The sequence below is a fragment of the Aedes albopictus genome, chromosome 3 (genome assembly GCF_035046485.1).
Source record: "Aedes albopictus strain Foshan chromosome 3, AalbF5, whole genome shotgun sequence".
Taxonomy (NCBI): domain Eukaryota; kingdom Metazoa; phylum Arthropoda; class Insecta; order Diptera; family Culicidae; genus Aedes; species Aedes albopictus.
In genome coordinates, this window is record NC_085138.1 from 20,693,749 (window position 1) to 20,719,789 (window position 26,041).

General features: G+C 42.1%; 1 protein-coding gene across 1 annotated transcript in view; it reads left to right on the plus strand.

Moving 5' to 3' along the window:
- Window positions 1-4,418: 4,418 nt before the first annotated feature.
- Window positions 4,419-26,041, plus strand: part of LOC109428086 (glycerol kinase) — a gene marked incomplete in the record, with an annotated part of 56,100 nt that continues 34,477 nt past the window's right edge. The window contains 2 exon segments of the mRNA XM_062858428.1: window positions 4,419-4,638; window positions 16,031-16,570. Coding sequence (XP_062714412.1) covers window positions 16,502-16,570 — 69 coding nt within the window.

Sequence of the window (26,041 nt, forward strand, 5' to 3'; positions counted from 1 at the left end):
TGACTTTTTCGCAAAAGGAAATCTTGTTTGGTGCTGCAGCTGGAACTTGAGAGTTTTGTTTATGTTCTCGACGGCGGAACGGGAGACTCTTCAATGGGTATTGTAGAAAACAATATGTAAGGGAACGTCCATAAATTACGTCACGCTTTGAGGGGGGAGGGGGGTTCAGTGTGACAACCCATACAAAAATTTCAGAGGCCTCATACAAAAAGTGTGGCAAAGGGGGGGGGGGGGGGTGTTGAAATGGTAAATTTTTGCGTGACGTAATTTGTTGACGCTCCCTAATTGAGTTAGTTCTAAAAATTAATATTTTAGTTTTAAATATTTTATCAGTTTACCGAATAAACATGAATATGTTTGTTTCAAACGAACGAAATTTGTCTCCGTGGCAGTCTTGTTTTAGTAGAATAAATTTATTTAATTTGTCTGACGTTTCGACACCGGTGTCTTATTCAGTATTATAGACTAGCGCACCGATGAACATTGAGTTCACTGAGCCTGAAATTTTTTGACGACATAGCGGGGTCGACTCTCAGCAACTTCTACTCAGAGATGCATCACCAAAATGCGCTAATAATTTTTTTCTTCGTTTTATTACATAAATTTCCTTTTAAACTGATGCTTATGCATGTAGTTACTGCCCTAGCCCATATTTTTACAACTTCATCGCGAAAACTAGATGCAATAAATTAAACAAATTTTCAGCTGGGTCGAAGTTGTTGAGAGTCGACCCCGCTGTGGTGTCAAAATTCGCGGCCCGAGTGAACTTTCAGCGGGCGGTGAAATCGTCTATAGTATTAATGTTCTATTTATTATGATTATACAATTACATACATGAATTGGAACATATAATGTCTTAAGCTGGCACACCTCGTCAGCGATGCGCGGTGCATGAATCTCGAAATTCTGGTACTAAGTGAAGTCCGTTGGCCTATCCAACTAACAATCGCAAGCCGCAAACAAGCATGCATGCTGAATGGTTGCTTTATAATAGTAATTATAGCTGTACACATTACTGTACAAATGCTTTTTCGATTGAAAAAGTAGCCAATGTTCAACTTTTCGTATCGGTATTAACAATTATAATTTGAAACACTTTTCAAGCGTTTAATGAGATTTTTATTCGACTCGCAGAAATTCCTTTACAACATAGTTGAACAAGGCCTATTTCTGCTTCTTGTTAAGTTCATGTAAAAATAACTTCTTCTTCTTCTTTATGGCTCGACGTCCCCACTGGGACTTGGCCTGTCTCGCTTCAACTTAGTGTTCTTTGAGCACTTCCACAGTTATTAATTGAAGGTCTTTCTTTGCCTGCCATTGCATGAATTTGTATATTGTGAGGCATGTACAATGATACACTATGCCCAGGAAGTCCAGGAAATTTTCCCGACCGGAACGGGAATCAAACCCGTCGTCTCCGGATTGGCGATTCATATCTTAAGCCACTAGGCTAACTGGAGACCCCTGTATTTGGCATTAATTGACTATGAAGGGCCCTGCGAGCCAGCCGTAAAAAGACTAGCACAGAAAAATTAACAGAAAAGAATGCAAACCGATTACAATGGCAACGACCACAGCGACGAAAACGGACTTGCGATTGAAAGCTCGGTACGTGGAACTGCAGATTTCTCAACTTCATCGGGAGCACCCGCATACTCGCCGATATACTGAAGGACGGCGGGTTCGGAATCGTAGCGCTGCAGGTGGTGTGTTGGACAGGATCCATGGTGCGAACGGTTAGAGGTAATACTATCACATACTATCTACCAGAGTTGCAGCAACACACGTGAGCTGGGAACAGCTTTTATAGTGATGGGTGACATGCAGAGACGGTTGGTGGTCGTTCGACGAAAAAATGTGCAGGTTGAGGATCAAAAGCCGATTCTTCAACTTCAGCATAATAAACGTGAATAGCCCACACTCCGGAAGCACTGATGATGACGAGGATGCATTCTACGCACAGCTCGAACGCGAGTACGATCGCTACCCATTGGGTAGTACCCAAGCCACAAAGTCAAGATCATCATAGGAGATTTAAACGATCAGATCAGGAGGAGGAATTCAGACCGACTATTGGTAAGCTCAGGGCCCACCAGCAGACGAACGAAAACGGCCTACGACTCATTGATTTCGCCGCCTCCAAAAATATGGCCATACGTAGCACCTTTTTCTAACATAGCCTTTCTTATCGGTACACCTGGACATCACCACAACAGACGGAACGGAATCTCAAATCGACTACGTTCTGATTGACGGACGGCACTTCTCCGACATTATCGACGTCAGGACCTATCGTGGCGCCAACATCGACTCCGACCACTATCTGGTGATGGTCAAACTGCGCCCAAAACTTTACGTCAACAACAATGTACGGTACCGGCGACCGCCACGATACAACCTAGAGCGGCTGAAACAACCGGATGTCGCCTCAGCATACGCGCAGAATCTCGAGTGTTGCAAGACCAGGACGAGCTCGATGTGGCCCCTCTAGAGGACTGCTGGAGAACAGTAAAAGCAGCCATCAACGACGCAGCCGAGAAGTGCGTAATATATAGAAGATTTGATTTAATGCTAAATAGATGAAATGAAGCAACTGTGCGCTTTAGATTCGTTGCGAGCAAGCGGGAGCTTTGGGAATGTGTTCTGTCTTTTGCACTTTGACGTTGTTGTGACGGTGACGACGACACGGGTGACTGAAGTGCCATGCCTACTTTGATTGCTTGGTGCGTTGTGGATCGTTGCTGACCGAGCGGTATCGTAACATACATCTACTGTCACACAGCAACGTTTGCGCCACCTAGTGAGCTTATTTTGGACGTAATAGGGTATGTGTGCCATCAGTAATCTCATGCTCCCATTTTCATCCTATTCGAAAACAAGCGATTACGGCACCGATTGACTCCGTTCTTTTTGTTTTCATGGGTGCTCACTTCTAACAAAAAATACAAAAATAAGAATCAAAACAAACAGCGCTTCAATCCTTTGTTTTTCGTGGGATGAAAATGAGAGCCACATGCTTAATAAGGGAACCAATACCCTATTTACAATATACGAAGTATGGATGTTCTGCATAACGTCTCCAAAAATAGTATGGTAAAATAATGTGTAATTATCAAGATATTCACCTGAAAAGTACAGAACTATATAAAAGGATGCAGGGCGGATAAGGGTAAACATTACTTCATAAATGCATAATGCATTTTATGCAATTCAGTATCATAAATTACATTTTATATAACTCATTTTGGTGTCATAATGGCCATTTTTTCCGAACTGGTTCATTATGCAACTGAAATGAGTTGCATAATGAAAAATAGTTGTATAATGTTCATAATGCAACTCATTTGAGTTGCATTATGATCATTATGCAACTCAAATGGGTTGCATTATGAGAAAGTCATTGCATAAAATTTTGTATGGAACTCGTTGCAAAACTCGATTTTTTCACCACTCTTCGTATTTATCCAACTCGGCAAGCCTCGTTGGATAAATGTACGACTCGTGCTGAAAAAATCAACTTTTTGCAATTCGTTACATAAATAACTATTTCGAAACAAAACAGATCTAACGATCCTGGCGCTTACAGATCGTGCATACAGATCACTTATGTCGTAAAATGATCGGCAGATCATATTATAAAATGCCTGAATTTTACCAAAACATAGCCCAATAAGAATCTATTCCAGAGAGATACACCGAGAAAAATTTCTACTCAGTGGCTGAGTTGGTCTTACTCAGAAATCGAAAATTCCTTTGTTTTCTTACTCAGTTTCGGCTAAAAGTGGGACAACCCATTGGCAATGGGTTGTCCCACTTTTAACGGAAACTGAGTAAGAAAACAAAGGATTTTTCGATTTCTGAGTAAGACCAACTCAGCCACTGAGTAGAAATTTTTCTCTGTGTACTGCCCTAGATTCTTGCTACACAGAGAAAAATTTCTACTCAGTGGCTGAGTTGGTCTTACTCAGAAATCGAAAAATCCTTTGTTTTCTTACTCAGTTTCCGTTAAAAGTGGGACAACCCATTGCCAATGGGTTGTCCCACTTTTAGCCGAAACTGAGTAAGAAAACAAAGGAATTTTCGATTTCTGAGTAAGACCAACTCAGCCACTGAGTAGAAATTTTTCTCGGTGTAGTCGTCTTATTGGACCCTTGCCATGGCAATCAACATACCTACAAATTTCAGTTGGAACTTTTGGATGATGCCAAGCGCGCGCGCAGCCGAAGAAGCTGAAGCGCATAGGAAAGAGCGATGCGGTGATGCGATCCAGATAAGCTACTGCTGCGGCGGCAAAGAAACTTCCCCTGCTGCTGGCTGGAAGAAACGGAGTAAAGACGAACAACGAACGGAGGTACCCGCAATAACGATTCTTACCACGCCGCCACGCGATTTATTAAATACCGGCTAGCCTCGGACTGGATGCGCTCAGTTACCGGCAGAGTGTTGAACGGAGCAGTCGTTCTTCCGTGCGTCGCGTCGTCGTCCGTCGCTGCTGCTGTTCGTTGCTTGAAGTGTGCAGTGTCTTCAGTGAGGCAAACTTGTTTCTTCAGTTCGGTGGAGAATCCAGTGCTGTGCAGTGCATTTTCTTGTACATCGGAACCCCGAATAATTATCGCCGATCGCCGCCAGTCAGCGAAGGTATGTTCTATCGTCGGTGGCGCTGGGCGGTTGGGCGCCCGCCATTCGGGTTTTGGGGTCGAACTGTGCGTTGAACTTTGTCCCCCTCGGTGAAGAATGCCCAATCGGAGCAGTACGTGGCGGACTTTGAATTCCCCAGCGTTGATCTACGGTGTTCGGTCTGATTACCGATATCTTATCGTATTATTGAGTGAGTGGCACAACGAAGGCTTCGTCGTCATTTTTTTTCGTGGTCATCCAGCGATTAGGGATTTTTTGACAAGTGGAGGCAGGTGCACGCCATCACGATTTCAGACCAGCGAAGCCGGTCTAATTCGTAATAATAAACGGTTGTTTGGAAAGAAGTCGCAATAAGGCCGCGGTGGAGATAGAATGGCCCTCGGTAGGCTATGACGTCGTAGCCCTCGTCGTTTCCCGGCAACGGGTTTCCTCCTTCCTCCAAAAAAGGTGGCGCATCGTCCACCCGCTGTGCTGATTGGCTGAATAGAGGGGCTCGTCCGCAAGGCGTGCATGCATCAGAGACGATACCTTTTCTTCCACTCTCTGCGGTGGAATGTATTGCGTCGTCGAGCTTTGTCAGTGTTAGCGGTGTTAGAAGCACTGACAGTTCGGGATATGGTGCACATGCGCATGTGAAGGATTACGGGGTGGAAGGCTTGAAATAGTGATGGTTCACGAAAAATCGCAATTGAGATTTAAATAGATTTTACGTCGCACTTTTTTCAATTAATTTTTTAAGCGAATTGAATGTTTTACAAGTTTTTCAAAACGTGCTTCTTAAGTTAAGAATCTTAACATAAGTCTAATTACTTCACCTTCGCTTAGACCTTCGCCTTCTGGGACCATATAATCATCACAAAAGGAAAACGGCTGTCTTTGGTAAGTTGTTGTAAATCTACTCTTTTGGAAAGTAATATGGATACAGTAATGTCCCGATTTTATCACCCCTTACTGAATTTTGGAGTGATAAAACAGAAACAGTGCTCAAATCGAAAAAAGGAATATTTAAAACTTTTTAGCTCTATTATTAATTTAAAGCTGTTTTGAGTATTATTGTCTATCCGGTTGGAATCAAGACAGACATTCAATCAAAAATTGCCATTTTCTTGGTCCACAAGTGTCGCAATTGTTTCGCATCTAGTGCGCTGTGTTGCTGACAACAACGGGAAGGATGCGCACTACTTTTGAAATGATTAAAAAACGTCGCGAGTTGGGTCGCGTCGCGACTTGATTGTGCGAAGTCCGGTTTGGTGGCGGCCCGACAATATAATCTTATAATGCAAGTAATATATGTAAGAGACCTTTTGGACAAAAGGACGTTGGTTAATAAGATCACAAAAAAATACAAAATTTTTACCTGGTCATCTTATTGCAAGAGACTTTCAAAATATGTATGTATTATGGCGCTACATAACACCAAACCGAGTAGCGACGTTTTAACTAACGACGCTTTTTTCCAGTACCAATTCAGTGCGATCTTTTCTTGCTACACAAATATGTATCAGCAGGAAGCACGTGCGAGCCTCCATGCTTGTCAGTATTAGTTTTTTGTTTGATCTGGTAGGCTACAGTTTAGTAAACTTTATTTGCAGTTCGAATCGGAATTGAAGCACTCTTAAGGAGTGCCGAAAAGTAGTACTTTTCGGCACACTTGCGTTGGCGCTGAAAAGTAGGACATTTCAGCATACTTCAGCCAACTGAAATGTCAAATTTTTCACAACACGCAGAAAAAAAATATATGGTGGAATCAAAAATATTCGAGGTAAAATCAAATAATTTATCAATTTGTTCACAAAAATAAAACTTTTTCGAACAAATCAAACGTCAGATTTGAAGCAAATGCAATCCATGTTTAAAACAAATATGCACCTTTTTGCATTGCAGACAGATTACGTTAAAAATTTTATTTTATGTGGCAGGTCGTCCATGTGGAAATATTTATTTTCTCATTATTTTTTTAAATTCTTTCCTTTCCCCGGGAAAAACCACCTCCCCCATGGCACTTCCAATGCTATCATCATGTAGCGAATGTGACGCTCCCGAAAACAACAGAAATCCGTGAAAGCTTTTCGGGAAACTTAACATTTTTGCCGGAGGAAATCTTCTTCGATCTTGCTGCTGGAACTTTGTGCGCTTTGTTTATGTTCTCGACGGTAGAGCGAGGGGTTCCCCAATGGGTATTGAAGAAATAAACATGTAATTGAGTTAGTTTTAAACATTAATACAGGTCGGACTCGATTATCCGGGGCTCGATTATCCGGAAAAAATGGCTCGATTATCCGGGGAAAAGTTTGTTTATGATTTGTTTATAAGATTTAAGATTATAACATGTAAAAAAATGTGATAAACATCAAATACAACACCTGAAAATTGGATTTAACCTATTTGTAAATTGTTTTTATTTTTTCACATTTTTCAGCTAAAATTTCATTCTCAAAAAACATGGTTATAATAATACCTGACGTTAAGTTTAGGCACTAAAACGTCATGTATGTTACCTTCTATGTTGAACGAACAGTTTTTGATAGAAGAACATCAAAAATAAAAGAAAAGAAGCATGGCTCGATTATCCGGGTGATTCGATTATCCGGGATGAAATAATTTTGGAGTCACCCGGATAATCGAGTCCGACCTGTATTGAAGTTTCAAACATTTTGTCAATTTACTGAATAAACATGAACATTTTTGTTTCTAATTAACGAAATTTGTCTCCGTGAACGTTATTGCAAAAATAGTTTTTTGATTTCCAACCGAATTCATACTTTCAAGAACACACCTAAAACTTGTCGTAATTTACGGACGCTCCCCATAATTTTTCATTCTGCATAGATTCTTCCAAGGATCTCTCTAAGGATTCCTGCTGGGGTTTTCTCCAGAAATACTCCATAGATTTCTTCCAGGATTCTTCCAGATGTTCTATTTATTTTTGGCATAACGTCCCAACTGCCAGTTGGGCAACTGGTACAATGCTGCTCGGATTAGCGTTCTATGATACCATATGCCCAAGAAAGTAACTGAAATTCCTATTACGAAAAGTTCCTAATTCGACTAGGAATTGCACCCGTCACCCTCAGCATAGTCTTGCTTCGGTTATATCTAGCCTTCTCCAAGATTTGTCGGGATATTTTTGAGACTGTTTTCTCTGGATTTTTTTTTTCAAAGGTTCCTCCAGGGATTCCTGTCGTGATTTGTTCTTGGATTCCAGCTGGATTTCATCCGGAATTCTTTAACGTTAATCCGTTTACGATGACGCTAAGACTGGAAGCCGAGAATCCCCGTAATATATTTGGGGATAGCCATAAGTTTTCTTTCAGTATTTTTTGCTATGAAGTTTTCATGAACTAATTTTCCAAAGAGTTCCTCTCGGCATTCATCCTGAGATTTCATCGAGGATGTTATCCAAAGAACCTAATCAGATTACACTCGCGATTTTTCCATGTTTTCTTTCAAATTCCTTTAGGTGTTCATCCAGTGATTCCTCCTGGGGTTGCATTTTGGTATCTTTTGAATATTTTAAATATATTTGTTCCAAAAATTTATCATCGATTCCTCCAGGCATTGCTTCTGGAATTCATCCAGATTTTATCAAGGATTTCTCTCGGGAATTTTCAAGGATTTTTTTTTCCGAATTCTTCTATTGATTACTTCCTAAATTCCTTCAGAGATTCTTCGGAATTCTTCTAGGGTAATTAATCTCTAAAATTCTCTAAACATTGCTGCAGGCATGGATTCTACCCGGGATTACTTCATTGATTATTCCAATAAAAATTCATTTTTTTGTATTTCTCGATGGATTACTTTTGGAAGACCTTATCGGAAATCTACCAGAAATGTCATGTCATTTAGGATTCCTGTAAGAATCACTCCATTGGTTTCTTCAGCAACTTCTCGTAATTCGTAAAGAGAGCTCTTTTGAATTTTTCGGATATTTCTTCCATCGATTATTTCCGAAATTAGTTCAAGGATTCTTTCCGAACATTTTCCGAGGATTTTTTACAGAATCCTGGAGTTCTGCCAAGGGTTCTTTCCCCTATTTTTCTAGAGATTTTTCCAAAATCCTGATTATTTGAAAGATTCCTCCAAAATATTTCCGGTAGACCTTCAGGTATTTTTTTTTTCATTTTTTTCTTGATTCATCCAGAGCTTCCTCTCGCCAGTCATTCAGGGATGCCTCTCGATTTATTTTCTGGGGAATCCAGGATTCTCTCCAGAGATGCTTTTTGAATATTATCTAGAATAGAACTCCACTAGAAATTTCTCCATGGATGTTTGTAGGGATTCCCTGAAAAAGATCCGAACTCTTACGTACGCTAGACACCACCACCCAGTTTTGTCTTATCTTATATGTGTAAACAACATCTATTGAATTTGTCGAAAGTGACTTCACATGAGCTAACATGTAACTTCGATATGGTATTCGTGGTAAAAAAACGGATTCAATAAACTATCAGGCGTTGATGACTCACATTGAAGATGAGAAACAGATTATGTCTCATTACAGTCTTGATATCAGGAAGAAGAAAATAACATGAAGTGAAAGTATAAGCAAATAAATTTGCTAGTATAGACAGTTCATCTACACTACAACTTAGTAAATCTCAGAGTGTGATAAAATCGGGAGTGGACAGAATCGGGGCGTGATAAAATCGGGTCAAGACTGTAATTGAGTTTGAGACTTTATTGGCATAATTCTTCTTATTATTCATTTTTTCTTTGGCATAACGTTCCAACAGAGATATAGCCTGCTTCTCAGTTTGTGTACTATTAACTACATATTGCAAAGTTATTAAATGAGAGCTTCGTCTGCCAATGACTTTTGCCATGCGTGCATTGTGTAACAAGCACAAAGATACACTATGCTCAAGGAAGTTTGCATTACGAACGGGAATTGAACCCGTTACCCTCAGCGTCGTGTTGTTGAATACCCGTGCGCTTTTCGTATCGGCAAGATGGGCCCTCAACACAGCCTTCTTTATAAATAGTCCTGTTCAACGACCTAGGTTGAACTTGTTCGAAGTTGCTGCATCCCGCTCTTATCCGTTTGATGACAAATAGGTAAGAGCGAGATGCAGCAACTTCGAGCAAGTTGAACCTGCGTCGTTATGTCCCGTCTTAGGATCATCCCTACTACGCCTACTTATTAAACTATCCTGAAATTAAAGTTAGGATGTTTCAGATTATCTGAAATAACATGGTGGTGTTCAGAGCTTCAGGTCCATTACCAGAACAGCAAGCAATTCCGCTAAACAGAGTATAATGTTCCGTAATCATTTATGGCACTGGTTCCCAACCTTGGCTCTCGCGATCCCCCAGTCTGTTGTTACCCCGCTTTTCGTAGAACAATCGAAGCGAGCCTGCAAACAGTTGGGGGTCGTGAAACGAAAGTTGGGAAACTATGATTTATGGTTACTGGGCCTACTTGAAGACTAATACACAATATTATACACGTTTGGGACATTCAGAGTTCTCCAAACTGTCCTGAAGTTTGGTCCATGATATCTACAGCCTCTACAGTAGTTATGTTTGCTATGAAATATAATACCACACATTTAGCATTAGCTGTAATTTATGGTCCCCTAGGAGTTGTACCTACAAATCAAAAGCTCTTTTGGGATAGTTCAGACCAACCAAACTACTCCGAAAAGCAGAACTTCATATGTATATACTATTATGATAGTAGTTTTTCCCCCTACGCTATGTAATTATGTGTAATAAACACTGTTCACTTAATATTTTTTGTGCCTCTATTTATTTATTTATTTATTGGTATTAATTCAACGGACTTCTCAGGTCTAATTGGATATTAAAAAAAAAATTTACAGAATTATTCTCGACAAGTGAAAAACAATAATAAACTTAAATCACACAGAACATAAAGAAAACAATTTCATTGCAGCAGACGGTAGACGCAGTAGACGGTAGATTCAGTGATATGCCATTCATTTACAGTGGTTCCCAAACATCTTCTCGAAACTCTCTAAAGCGTAATCCAGCCGGCCAGGTAGATGACAAAAGTTCAGTTTCTTTCAGGCAAACGTCGACACCAACCTTGAACGATACATATGGCATCGAGAGCGTATCTTTCCAAGCAGGAACAAGTTTCTTGACGACAGCATCATCGGTTTCAAGCGAATCCGTTACAAATTCCCAAATCTGCGGCTCAGTTACGCAATTTTCACCCTTGTTAAGAATAGCCAAAATCTATCAGTCGGAGCCCTCTTTTTCACAGCTACGTTGCTACGACGGCCTGTATGCTTTGTGCTCTGTTGATTATCGGGCAGACACAATAGCGATGACTCCGCAAGGGGACGATGCGCATTTGGATCCTCTATATTGTTTGCTTCAGCACGAGGCGTTATGGAATGAAGTGAATGATGAAGAGAGGCAATTTCTTCTTTAAGTTTGGCAATTTCTCCATCAATACGGCATACGTCGTTTGCATTAGACAAAGTTCCACTTGCATCCTGTTGATCGGGCATCAGTTTGTGACGATTACTGCGCTGTTCTCGTATCGTTCTAATACAGTGGTTACACAGCCAACAGAAGTTCGAAAGTGTGTTGTGGTGCTGCATGACGTCTTCGTGGCTCAACTTCACAAAAGCAGCGTGAAATAGGCCGTTGCAAAAACCTTCACAATCGATGTAGTCGACACCGACGGCAATTATATCTAGGCATTTTTTGCACTGAGATTTTTTGTTTGTAGAGGTAATCGCAGCCATATCGAAGTAGAAATTAATCCGTTGAAACAAACTTGCAGAGTTTTACTTGATCTACAGACCGGTTTTTCGGCCGTTTCAACAAATATTCGGGATACGTTAGAGTGAGGATGACGAAATCAAACTTTGATGCACTTTCAACGAATTGCCGGACAATTTTTCACGCAAAAACGATAAACTAAACCGCCGAGCAATTGCGATCAACGCTCAAAACTACGACACACACACACATCTTTTTGAAGTACAATGGGCGTTGTTATATATTTTTGGTAGAATATGTGTCCAAACCGTTAGTTTTTTTTTTAAATTTACTGCGATAACTGTAGTTGTTTTCATCATTACACCACCAAATAGGATCCACGAACTTTTTAAAATCTTAAGAGCCATTTCAGGATTCATTTGAGTTACTTCGGGTAATCTAATCTTGATAATGTTGCATTACCAACCATGTTTATGCTATTCCTGGTATTGTTCCGAATTTTTGAAATGTTCTGGGTTTTCCAAATTTTCCTGGGAAATCATTTATTGAGCTCTATAGCACTAACAGCTTTTGCTATGCACTAACATTACACAACTTACCGAGATCCCTAAACCTCTTGAAATTGGCACAGCTATTCCAAGATACTTTTGAGATGTTTCAGGTCTCTAGATTTAAGAGCTGGGAGCCTACGTTTATGAGTCCTTTTGCTACCTAGACAAGCTCTCTATAATCAATCATGTACAGCTGAATAGTTTGAGATACCTTATTAGAAGCTTTTATGGCATCCTGGAGTACCTGGGAGCTCCGTTCGATAAAATAACACAGTACAATTAAAAATGCGATATTGCGCGGTTGATAATGCTGCGTAACTTAAAATAACAAATAAAACTATTGTTACGGCTGTTGATTTCATGTACTGAACTGCAGGACAATTTGCAGATTACTGAATAACCCGAAAGTTTCTCATAGCCTCAGTTGATATTCTATGATCTGCAATAAGCCTAATTGATCGTGTAACATAGATATCTATAAGAAAAAAATGCGGCTGATGTAAAACCTATGTTCTTAACTTAATAATTGTTTGCATGATCTAGAACACCCCAACTGATCTTCTTGGATCTTCAAATGAACTTTAGAAAGTTCATTGAACAACCCTTTTTTTCTTTTTTTAAATGTTTTTAAACACCATAAATATAGAAATACGTAAAAAAAACCTGGGAAAAAATAAGCTACAAAGGATTAAATTATATTTAACAATTTGGATTAACCATGTTTTTTTTGAGTGAGTCTTCCTAATGCATCAGCAACTATTCAGAAATTGTATTTATTTTGAATCGTATCATGCATAGACTACCTTACATTTGTACGAGCTACAAACCCTTTCAAATTTTAAGTACCGTCAAGTCGCAATTCACCGTGGGTCTAAGAAGATTTGAGGCGAATAAGGGCTGTCGTTTTACATTCATCTTATAAACATTGTTGGTACAGCTGTTATTTGCCTTCATTATAGGTTAAAATTAAAGAAATAACCGCAAAAGTAGATAATTTTCACAAAAAATGGTGATATAGTACATTTAGTACAGGATGAGAAGGTCGCATGATTCCGTGGTAGGTCACCATTCATCGTGGTAGTGGGGACCCATTCACCGTGTATCAGAAGCTTTCTATTAATTTGTTTGAAAATGATCAAAACAACCTTGCAAAAGCTGAAATTTATCGTTTACTAGCTGTCCCGGCAAACTTTGTCTTGCCAAGTTGTGGTTGTTTGACAACTGCTGAGGTCATTGCAGCAACGCACTCTAGATTGATTTAATTTTGATCACGCTGAATTTGTTCCCGGCTCATAAAAAATCAATACTTTATCACTTTGTTTATTTGTTTGTTTTGTTTCTAGTGGATTTTCGTAACTTTTTGTACATATAAACACAGCCACCACGAATACGAACCAAACCGTGCAAGAGTCATGCTGATCGGTTCATCCGTTCTTGAGTTTTGTTGCCTCAAAGGAACTTCAAACTCATTTTTATATAGATAGATATTCCTTTTGTAGTACATAATAACTTGCAAGATTTTTGCAGAAAAACGAAACGAATGTTCAAATTTTCAAATTTTTCTACTTATATGGGGCAACATCGGGCACGGTGAATGGAGGCCGATGCCCTTTTGTTTCAATCAAAAAATAAATGGAATCGTACTTTCTGGGTAAACTTGCTTCAATTATGCAAAATACATATCTGATAGGTGATTTTAATTCCTTCTCGGTGAAATTAAATCGTTACTAAATTTAATTAATCGCTTGAATCACTTTAGCGCAGTAACTGAAATGGCGAACACTAAGCGATATTTATTAGCATCCTTCTGGTTTCAGCCATCTAGTGAAGCTACAGTGCGAATTTTGGTTTGTAAACTGCCCCACACAATGCATACGTTTGCGTGTGCGTGACAGTAGTTGGACACATTTCCTAAGGACAAACTGTCAAAAAACGCAAACTTCGATGGAACTGACGCTATGTGTTCCAAGCTTAAGCATTAGCAGTTACACTGAACGGGAGCTCGCGGCAGAAGTTCGGAACAGTGACAGCAAAGTTCCGTGCGCGCTCGTTTGTTTGTGTTTTAGGCACCTGAATTGGTGAGCTCGTTTCATACTATTGTTTACTGTGGAGAGTTCATTTGTAAATAACATATTATTGCAGAAATATTAATAATCGTAGACGTTATTTGTTGTTATATTTTTGTCTGTTTAGTTTTATTCTTATATTTGAGACATACTATGATTAGTCCGTCTCTTCAAGTAAAGACATTTACTCCTAATCATGTTTTTATATAAAGTAGATTAGGCTCTGAGAGTAAACATTGGACGACCATTTCACGCGGGTGGGGAATTGTTTGCTCCCCGCGTTCTATCTACACTCGATGCACGCATTTCTAGATAATTCTAAGCTAAGCGTCGCGTTCAGTTTATTTTTTGTGTGGAATAGACTAAAGGTTTCTGCTCCCTAGTGGAGTGGAGACGTGCGATAGAATTATCTTTTTGGCTGGTTTTTGCGTTGAAAAGTGCTCGGTAGTGGACGGCGGTTTGTGTCAGATCGTATCACTGATTATGGGTGACTCCAAGATCGACAATGGTTACCCTTCCCTACTAACAAGAGTTCCTTCCTGAGACAAACGTGGAAATGCAGCGATTCTCGGTCTCTATACCAATGTTTGTCCAAAGAGTCCATTAGACGGGCAAATATATGTGTTTTTGAAGTCCGACATTTATCAAAGGTTGCCATGATTCACGTTGTGTTGGTCATGTGTCGGGCTTGTTTGGCAAAATATTTGTTATCATAGCAAACAGTCTAATGGCACCTTTACTAACATTCCTTCCCATCCTCGATGACCGTAAGGAAGTGCCCGATGCCGTTAATGACGTTAACATAGTTGAGAGTTCTCGAACTGTGAACATTGAAAATGCTGTGGTAGTCCCATGCTCGTGCTCTATTGTCGATTTAAGTCTTCTATGTTTATATTTTTAATATTTCTTTTATGTTGCCTTACTTCATCTATTCTCTAGCATTTTGTTTTTAGTGTCTATGATCTAATTTCTATTTTTTATCTTCTATCACTTATTTCTTGTCTATCTTCTATGTTGTTCGTTATTCTGTCTCTTGTAGTTCATATTCTTATATGCCTACTGTCGTCTTTCCTGTTTCTTTTAATTGTTTTGGCTTTTATCTTTATCTTTTGCCCACTATACCGTACAAATTATGGTCTCTGGTTATCTGTATTTTTTTTTATCTTCTATCATATATTTTGTCGTTTGTCCTTTACCATATGTCTTCTATATGTCATCTCCCATTTTTTATTTTCGATTTTCTGTACCCCATCTTATGTTTTCTATATTCTTTCATCAATCTTTTCATCCATTTTTAATATTCTATCTTCTATTGTTGCATCTCTGATTCGATTTCACATGTTTTAGTTTCATAAACCAGTGTTACATTAGTTTTCATAGTTTTTTTAGACTACACTAGCTTCTGGGTCACTTTTTTATCAGCAAGACCACCAGCATGATTTCATGAATCCATTCCACACCTACCACGCGGGTTTTCCCTAACCTCTAAAACCCCCAATATATGTATCGCGTGATTCTCATTTCTAATGCACTGCCGCGAGAAGCACGTCACACCGCACAATACTTGAGCTAGTGAGTACCTATAGAAACTGAAGAAGACTGCTAGTCTCGCTTCTGTTCTTCTGTGAGGTGCAACATTCATTATTGGTTCAGTAGTGACATTCGAAACATCATTACTGGGGAATCAATCACTTTTGAACCAATTCGCGATTATGGAGGCGTCGTCGTCATCGCCTTGGTGAGTACGTTCGCTCATCGCTTATCGAGAGTCCCGTTATCGCGATAATCGCCTGCCTGCGAGTCAATTAATCACCGACCTACAACGACGACGACGACGACGTAAACAACCAGGTTCGGGGCTTGTCTGCTTCAGCTATGTATAGTCAGTTCGCTTCTCAGTGCAGTATCAAAGCTGCTTTCGATCGATTCGGAGCATGACTTTCCGCTGTTGTAAATATTTAGAGAGGTGATTAGGAGTGGTTGTTCCTCCGACTAGTTCCATTCATTCGATGAAGTTCACTTTCAGTTTCAAATGACACTAATCTCAGACTATCTCCTGCTTCCATGTTTCATTCACAGATAAAACCTCGCAGCATCACAGCTCGGTGTGTGACATTATGCAACCTGCGCGGCTCGAGTGAAGGACGACTGACTGACTGACTGCCTGCCTGACTCTGCCTGCGGGAACAGCAAACAACGTGGTGGCGACGATCGCTTTCTTCTTTCATCGTCATCATTTATCGTCGACGGCGAAGACGTCACTGCGGTCACAGCTCATCGTCAGCGATCGTCTCGTTTATCAGCGGTGGTATTCCCGCACAACACACTACACACCCCCGCAGGCCAGAAGTGATATCATTCGTCGCGGCGAGATATCATCCATCGTCTTGGCGCCCAAACACGATCAAGTGAGGAGGAAAAGCCCGCGTACTTTGATCTAGTCTGACTAGTGCTGCTTGAAAAGCTGTGATAAATCTCAGAGGTTACTCTGTTACTGTAGTGCTTTCGTTTAGTGTTTGAGTTTGTCTGAACAACTTTAGTGTGTGAAAAATGGGTTCAACGGAACGCAGCAAACTGATTGGAGTCATCGATGAGGGAACAGATAGCGCGCGCTTTGCGGTAAGTACCTTAAGTGGTGTTGTGTTATTAAGCTAGAATTATTTAGAATCTGAATTCACGTTTAAATTCGCGACATGAATAACAACTTCACTGAACATCAAATTTCTGCTAATAAATCAGTATAATTTTCAATTTCTTTTATAAAATCGCCCTCTCTACCCAAGTAACAATAATAGCTGAATAGCAGCTTATTCAGTCACAGTTTTTAAAATCAAGGTTAAGGGCGGTTTATTCAGCCATTGTACAGCAATAATGTTTGTTGGGTAATTTGTATGAGTTTCAAACAATACTCTTTATTACTAGGAACAACCTTGTAGAAGAACATGTTTGTCTCTAAAAATCATTTACCAAAGTAGAATGTCCAAAACCTTGCATCCAGATTCTAAGTGCGCACCAAACACAGAGTGAAAGGGCAAGTTGGGCAGGTATAAAGAGGACTGCGAAAAAAACTAACAGCTGAAAACTGCAATTGGATTTCCTTGTTGGCGACCGGACAAAGTAAGGCAACTCAAGAGCTCTTCATTTGCTACTGGACTCACTGGACCGCACTGGACTTAGCATTAGCATTAGCATTAGCATTAGCATTAAGCGAGTCGCACAAATTCGTAGGTGGTACAGTCCTAGACCGCTGTTATGAGGGTTGCCTCCTTCCCGTCCGAACCAAAGCACAAAGATGTGGGACTAATCTCTGACTCTTAGACAAGACTGACGCAATCCTCCAATGGTCGAGCACTGTCCTGGCCACGTCCTTGCGACTGCTGAGGAATGGGAAAGGATGGTTAGTTTTGGACACCTATGAAAAATGTAGACAACTCTACGATCTCTCAGGCCTAGGTGTCACGGGATTGTTAGGTTGTTGTTAGTGGAAGGGTAAACTCCAAAGGATACGCTTGGTCAACGTTCAGGCACACCATTGTTAGACTGCTTCGAATCAGTTGTTGGCCCAATTCATCCTGTGTCCTCGTCATCTTGGTTGGATTACTAGCTTCTTCGGTTGGTAATCTGAAATGTAAAATAATATTAACATCGTACGTCAAATAAGCTACATATTAGTGATACGCTCGCCACAGTTACATATTTTTATAATATAATTTATATCATACGATAAATTTACCTGAATCCTGCTGAAATAAAATATTAATTAGTAGTGCACTAAAACAAAATAAACTACAAAACATAAAAAAATGAATCAAACTTTGATCTTGGAATATTTATAAATACGGTAAATATCAAGATCAAAATTTGATTTGGTAGATCTTACACCGCAACGCACCATTCTAAGGTGATCTACCCACGTTACGGGGAGTCACAGTTTTTAAAATCAAGGTTAAGGGCGGTTTATTCAGCCATTGTACAGCAATAATGTTTGTTGGGTAATTTGTATGAGTTTCAAACAATACTCTTTATTACTAGGAACAACTTTGTAGAAGAACATGTTTGTCTCTAAAAATCATTTACCAAAGTAGAATGTCCAAAACCTTGCATCCAGATTCTAAGTGCGCACCAAACACAGAGTGAAAGGGCAAGTTGGGCAGGTATAAAGAGGACTGCGAAAAAAACTAAACAGCTGAAAACTGCAATTGGATTTCCTTGTTGGCGACCGGACAAAGTAAGGCAACTCAAGAGCTCTTCATTTCCTACTGGACTCTGCGGACCGCACTGGACTTGGTTAGAAAATTGAAATGGCATAAATATGGGTAAGAATTCAAACCCATCCCATGCATGGCATGTGAACACAAAACAGACTCCGATCGAAAGTCAATATCATGATCACGGGCGTGATACTGTTTCCAGAAAAAAGGAACGCATTTGTTTTTTTGCTTGGCTCCCTTCTGGCGTTGCCGGAGGGCCTTCCGATTCTTGAAGTTAAAGTTGAAGCTCTATTTTTAGACTTTGGATTCTGGGAAGCGGAGTCTATTTTAGACAACGGTTTCTATCAATAACCAAACCGGAAATTTCATCTCTTTTGGACATGTTTTATCGTGATTTCTGTTGCCAGGGAGGCTTTAACAATAATGCTTTCAAGTTAGTTTTTTAAACTGTTGCTCTAGTTTTACTTACTCGTCTAAGTTACCTAACGTCTACCTGAGAGACTTTCACTGGTTACCTGGTTACCGATTGTCATTAGACCATAGACAGAGACTGTACAAACCATTGTCTTGTTTTGGAGCATCAATTTAACCATCTTTTGAACTGAAGAGACCCAACTCGTGATCACAACTCTACTATTTTGTACAGTGCCTTGGCCAAAAGCAGTTTTGCTAGACCCCTCCCTTCCTCGATACATGGACTTCTTAGAATCTTCAAGGTCACTTCAAGATACATACTTTCAAGATATCCCAGGAGTCTACGTCGAATGAAGCATTCTCGTCAACTGGCCTCGATCCTGGGCCAATGGTTTCCAGTCGCCCTGAACGTTTCGAGTCCTTAGGTCCTCCGTCCTCCTCAACTGCGAACGAAGCTAACGTGTGCGAGGTCTTCCACGACTTCCTAAGTCGACTTATACCATCCGGATCTCCAGCTTTGTAGGTTTGTTGTCCAGCATTTTCACAACATGCCCTGTGGTATCGTATCCTTCCAGCTTTTGCCACATTCCGAATGATCGGTTCGTCGTAGAGTGCAGCGAGCCCGTGGTTCATTCTTCATCGCCACACACCGTTCTCTTGCATACCTTCAAAGGTGGTACTATAGCACCCGACACTCAAACACTTCGAGTGCTTCCATATCCTCCTCGAGCATTGTCCAGGTCTCGTGCTCGTAAAGAGCCAGAGCGGGTTGTACATGGTACATTTGGTGAATCTTTTTGATCGCAAATTTTTGTGGATCCCATCCCTAGTAACACTTCCATTGTTGTTTGGTTTTGTTTAACTTTTATTAGGGTTTTATTACAGCAATAATTAAAACTCACAGTTTTATGTCTACTTTTACGGAAACCGTTGATTAAATGTTTTATAGTATACTTCAAGATATCCATAAAGCCAGATTTTAAGAGTAAACAAAACTCTCCGATTTGTAAACCTTCTGGTGGCATTCATTATTACCACAATAAAACTGTTCAAACTCTCAACAGATGGCGATCCGTTCGATTAGGAACGGCATCTGTTGGTGGAAAAGCAGAAACTACGACACTGCTAGGTTTATTGGGGTCATCATAAAAGTAAACTTGCTTTCGTTTTATTTTCGCTAATTATGGTCGTCGCCATATTAAAAGACACTACACCGATGAAGAATTAGCTGACGTGAATGGAAAATAGATAATTTTGGTAAAATAAGCAATGAATTGATAGTTTGCCACCATTTCCATAACATGCTCACATAAATAAACTGTCTCAGCTGAGTTTTCTTGTGATTCGAGATAGTTTTACTAAATTAACAAATTGATTTATTTCATTCCAAGATGATAATATTCACCATTTTCGAAGCCCATTAATTTTATATTTCTGCAATTCCAATATTCACGGTAAAATTGAATGCGTATAAGCCTACCAAGACAATAACTACTAAAATATTACTTTGAAATGATCGCTTTCTACTTACGAATGATGTATCCTCCTGAACTTCGAAGAAGCTTCTCTGCATGTTAAGCTGTCATAGTTTTTTGTTGAAAAAAAACAACAACAATCATCATAACCTCTTTTCGATAATGGATAATTTTTCAACTAGGTTTTCACTTTTCAAAACAGAGTGTAGAATTAGCAACTAGTTAAAATACACAAAAAAAAAACAAAAAAAAAAACTTTTCAAAACAGTTTTATTGCTACTCTTAATGTGGTTTGCAAAACCTCTCCGAGAGTGGTCCACTTAGCCGGAAGATGCTCTTAAAAGGGTTAACAAGAGGTTTTGATGTATACATCAGTTTTTTTGCAAGTTTCATAAAATTGGTCATGAAGATCGCTTATAGAGCCGAACAAAACTTAAAATGTTACTTGGGTTTCCAGTCTTGAAAAAAATTAAAATACGGTCATTTTATCTTGTCTAATTGATTTAATAACTTATCTTTTAGACTCCCAGAAAAAGGTACCAAACAGACCGAAACGTCGGATAAGATAAAATAGCAGTAGGGCAGCATCCATTTATTACGTAACGCTAAACGACAATTTTTTACCTCCCCTCCCCCCTCCGTAACACTTTTTTGTATGAAAATCCTAAAATTTTTGTGTGAGCCTTAACGCTTGCCTGTACTTTCCCCTCCCTCTAGAGCGTTACGTAATTTGTGGACGGCGCCTAGTTTGTCTTCCGTCAAGACCGGAAAGCCATCCTCCTAGAGTATAAATTCAACATTCGAAAACAGTCAACTTGAGAAGCTCGGCCGAGAGTTCGTCCTTTCCAGCAGCCTTGTTGTTCTTCAGCCCTCTAATGGCTGTCTTGACCTCGTCTAGCGTTGGTTCCACAACCTGTCCGTCGTCTTCGATTCGAATTGTGTCTGTTGCTCTTCTATTGCCACCGTTCAACAATACCTCGAAGTTCCGTCTCCACCTGGCAGCCACGAAAGATTGTTTTGTCTGTCAGCAAGTTTCGATCACGATCGGTTAACATCGCCATCAACAGTTTCGTAATACCTCCGCATATTATTCTGCTCCATACTCTCTTGCGTCTGGGCAATCACATTTTCCTCATGGTCTTTTTTCTTTTCTGTGTTAGATTCGTTTTTCGGCTGCTCTTGCTTTCCACTTCTGGCAAAATTGTTCTCATCCGTTACCCTCTGACACTCCTCGTCGATCCACCCGTTCCTAGGTCATCTATGAGCAGTGCTCATTACCTCCCGCGCTACCGTACTCATCACTCTGTTCCGTGGATAGACTCCCACAGAGTGTTGAGGTTATCCGCTCGTCCAGCTTCTGGTGATAGTTAGCTAGCGTACCGTCTGCTGAAGACGGGGGGCTTCAAGGCGTTTTTAGCTCTCAGGTGAGCGTCAGGGGAGTTTCAGTAGATTTCAGAGGGGTCTTAGGAGGCTCTCAGTTGAGCTTCAAGGAGCCGTACTAGAAGTTCCAGAGGCGTTTCAGGAGGTTTCAGTCGGACGGGGTTTCAGGAGGCTTCGCACGCAAGCTCTCAGGTAAAATTCAGGGTAGTTTCAAGGTAGTTTAACCCTTCCGTTTCAAGGCGTTTGAGGACGTCTCCAAAGGGGCTTCAGTGGGTTTCAAAAGTGCTCAAGTGAGTTTCAAGGCGATTAAAGGCATTTTAGGTTGGAAACCTGTGAACGTTTGAAACAACGGCGAGCTCCGAATTCAGAAGCATTTCAGGCGCAGGCGAGTTTCATGGGGCCTCAGGTGGGACTTTCGGAGGTATTCCAGTCTGAGGGGTTCAGGGAGGATTTAAAACCCTTTAGGTGAACTTCAGCGTGATTTCAGAGGCGTTTCAAAGGTTTTGCGGGCATTTCAGGGTTTCAGACAGATTTTTGGGAGCTTTACAGGATTTCAGGTGAGGAAGAGGGCGTGTCAGGGGGCTTTCAGAGGCGTTTCAAAGAGTTTCATGCGCGTTTCATGCAGTTTTAGAAGTTCTTCAAGACATACATTTATTTGTTCAACATCATAAAGACAAGACATAATCAACAATAGTACGCCACAATACTCGGTTTGTGGCTGCCGCTCTCCATCCTCGGTCGCGCCCAATGCTCGCCAAGTCACGCTCCACCTGGTCCGCCCATCGTGCTCTCTGCGCTCCACGCCTTCTTGTGCCAACCGGATCCGTTGCAAATACCAGCTTTGCAGGGTTGTTGTCCGGCATTCTTGCAACATGCCCTGTCCACCGTATCCTTCCGGCTTTGGCCACCTTCTGGATGCTGGGATCGCCGTAAAGTGCAGCGAGCTCGTGGTTCATCCTTCTCCGCCACACACCGTTCTCCTGCACACCGCCGAAGATCGTTCTTAGCACGCGTCGCTCGAAAACTTCGAGTGCTTGCAGGTCCTCCTCGAGCATGGTCCATGTCTCGTGCCCGTAGAGGATCACCGGTCTTATTAGCGTTTTGTACATGGTGCATTTGGTGCGTGGTTGAATCTTTTTCGACCGCAGTTTCTTCTTGAGCCCGTAGTAGGCCCGACTTCCGCTGATGATGCGCCTCCGAATTTCACGGCTCACGTTGTTGTCAGCCGTCAGTAAGGATCCGAGGTAGACGAATTCCTCCACCACCTCGATCTATCGTCTACATCGTCTACCCCGTCTATCGTAACATTACTACCCAGACGGATCCGGTCGTGTTCGGTTCCGCCTACCAGCATGTACTTTGTTTTTGAGGCATTCACCACCAGTCCGACCTTTGCTGCTTCGCGTTTCAGGCGGGTGTACAGTTCTGCCACCGTTCCAATTGTTCTAGCGATAATGTCCATGACGTCCGCAAAGCACACAAATTGACCGGATTTTGTGAAAATCGTTCCCCGGCTGTTGAGCACGGCTCGTCGCATCACACCTTCCAGCGCGATGTTGAAGAGTAGACATGAGAGTCCGCCACCTTGTCGCAGTCCCCGGCGAGATACGAATGAACTGGATAGTTCACCCGAAACCCTTACGCAGTTTTGCACACCGTCCATCGTTGCTTTAATCAGTCTAATCAGCTTCCCAGGAAAGCCGTTTTCGTCCATGATTCCCCATAGCTCTGCGCGGTCGATACTATCGTATGCCGCTTTGAAGTCGATGAACAGGTGGTGCGTTGGGACCTGGTATTCACGGCATTTCTGGAGGATTTGCCGTACGGTAAAGATCTGGTCCGTTGTCGACCGGCCGTCGATGAAGCCGGCTTGATAACTTCCCACGAACTCATTTGTTTTAGGTGACAGATCTGGGATAGCACTTTGTAGGCAGCATTCAAAATAGTGATCGCCCTGAAGTTCTCACATTCCAAATGGTCGCCTTTCTTGTGTATGGGGCAGATTACCCCTTCCTTCCATTCCTCCGGTAGCTGTTCGGTTTCCCAGATCCTGACTATCAGCCGATGCAGACAGGTGGCCAACTTTTCTGGGCCCATCTTGATGAGTTCAGCTGCAATACCATCCTTACCAGCTGCTTTGTTGGTTTGAGCTGGTGAATGGCATCCTTAACTTCCCTCAGCGTGGGAGTGTGTTCATTTCCGTCCTCCGCTGCACTGGCGTCGTCGTTCCTTCCGTTGCCGTGGGCTCCCGTGCCTACGTTCTCCACGCCGTTCAGGTGCTGATCGAAGTGCTGCTTCCACCTTTCGATCGCCTCACGTCCGTCCGTCAAGAGGCCTCCGTCTTTATCCCTGCATATTTCGGCTCGCGGCACGAAGCCGTTGCGGGATGCGTTGAGCTTCTGATAGAACTTCCGTGTTTCTTGGAAACGGCACAGCAGTTCCATTTCTTTACACTCCGCTTCTTCCAGGCGGCGCTTTTTCTCCCGAAAGAGGCGGGTCTGCTGTTTCCGCTTCTGTTTGTAACGTTCCACGTTCTGTCGAGTCCCTTGCTGCAGCATTACCGCCCTCGCTGCGTTCTTCTCCTCCAAAACCGTTCTGCACTCTTCGTCGAACCATTCGTTCCGTCGATTCCGTTCCACGTACCCGATGGTGCTCTCGGCTGCGTCGTTGATGACTGCTTTCACTGTACTCCAGCAGTCCTCTAGAGGGGCCTCATCGAGCTCGCCCTCGTCTGGCAACGCGGCTTCGAGATTCTGCGCGTATGCTGAGGCGACATCCGGTTGCTTCAGTCGCTCTAGGTTGTACCGTGGCGGTCGCCGGTACCGTACATTGTTGATGACGGAGAGTTTTGGGCGCAGTTTGACCATCACCAGATAGTGGTCGGAGTCGATGTTGGCGCCACGATAGGTCCTGACGTCGATAATGTCGGAGAAATGCCGTCCGTTAATCAGAACGTGGTCGATTTGAGATTCCGTCTGCTGTGGTGATCTCCAGGTGTAACGATAAGGGAGGCTGTGTTGGAAAAAGGTGCTACGTATGGCCATATTTTTGGAGGCGGCGAAATCAAGTCGTAGGCCGTTTTCGTTCGTTTGCTGGTGGGCACTAAACTTACCAATCGTCGGTTCTGAATTCCTCCTCCTGGCCTACCTGAGCGTTCAAATCTCCTACGATGATCTTGACGTCGTGGCTTGGGCAGCGATCGTACTCGCGTTCGAGCTGCGCGTAAAATGCGTCCTTGTCATCATCAGTACTTCCGGAGTGTGGGCTGTCCACGTTTATTATGCTGAAGTTGAAGAATCGGCCCTTGATCCTCAACCTGCACATTCTTTCGTCGATCGGCCACCAACCGATCACGCGCCTCTGCATATCACCCATCACGATGAAAGCTGTTCCCAGCTCGCGTGTGTTGCCGCAGCTCTGGTAGATGGTATGATTACCTCTAAACGTTCGCACCATGGATCCTGTCCAACACACCTCCTGCAGCGATACGATGCCGATCCCGCGGTTCTTCAGTAGATCGGCGAGTATGCGGGTGCTCCCAATGAAGTTGAGAGATCGGCAGTTCCACGTACCGAGTTTCCAATCGCAAGTCCTTTTTGTTCGCTGGAGTCGTTGCCGTTGGTCTCGGTTCGTATTATTCTGTTGCTGATTTTCCGTTACAATGGTTTTTTACGGCTGGCTCGTAGGGCCTGACACCAACCCCCTACTTTCCGGAGGACCATAGTGCACAGTTGAGCTTAGAGTCCTTCCCTGGCACTCGGACGTAGATCAGCCGGCCCTAACATGGGGATCAGACGCTGTTGTGAGCCGCTCCTCCTGGAGAACAGACGCTCAGGTTTGCCGAAGCAAACCCCCCCTTCCCTGTCAGCCTACGACCAAAGTTCCCACCGGGGCTGGTTACCCGATCTTCCCTAAGGTTGCTCATAGTTTCCGGCCGGTACCGCGTGGAGGTAGGGGTAGGATTTGCTGGGCAGAGGCTAGTGGATCACAATGGGATCTGAATTGCGCAGCATACCCAGCCTTTACCGTGCCAAGTTCTTCAAGACGTTTCAGACTGATTACGCTTATAGATTTGTTTAATAATAAAGTTAAATATCTACAAATGATTAAGCAAAAATGATCAAACAAACAACAACAAAACGATTCTAATAAAATCATTTTAAGGTGAATATATGACGAAGCCACCCCTCGAATTTTCAAGAGCACAAATCTGACGAACCGAAAGACGGATTGCGCTGAAAAGTTGATCGATTTGTTACACGCTGGTAGTGACAGGTTTCAACTCCCCCTTATAGCTCGTTCTTAAACACGACCTGTTTTGTGATGGCAAAGTCTGAGCTGCTTTGAACTCATTCATTCCTCTACTATATTTCCGTTCTACGCCCGATTGTCCCATGTTATAAAGGGATCCCATATAGCGTGGGACAATGCGTAGAACGGCAGTATAATACCGATCGAATGCGTCGCGGTCAACTCCACCTCCTTCATCGACTCACCGTATACTACAAGCGTAATGTCGCCTCTACTCCCAGCTCTACTCCTGGTAGTAGTGTGAGCCTCAATACGCCGTCGTATGCCACGATCCATAAGTAGTACCGGGTCCAAGATTG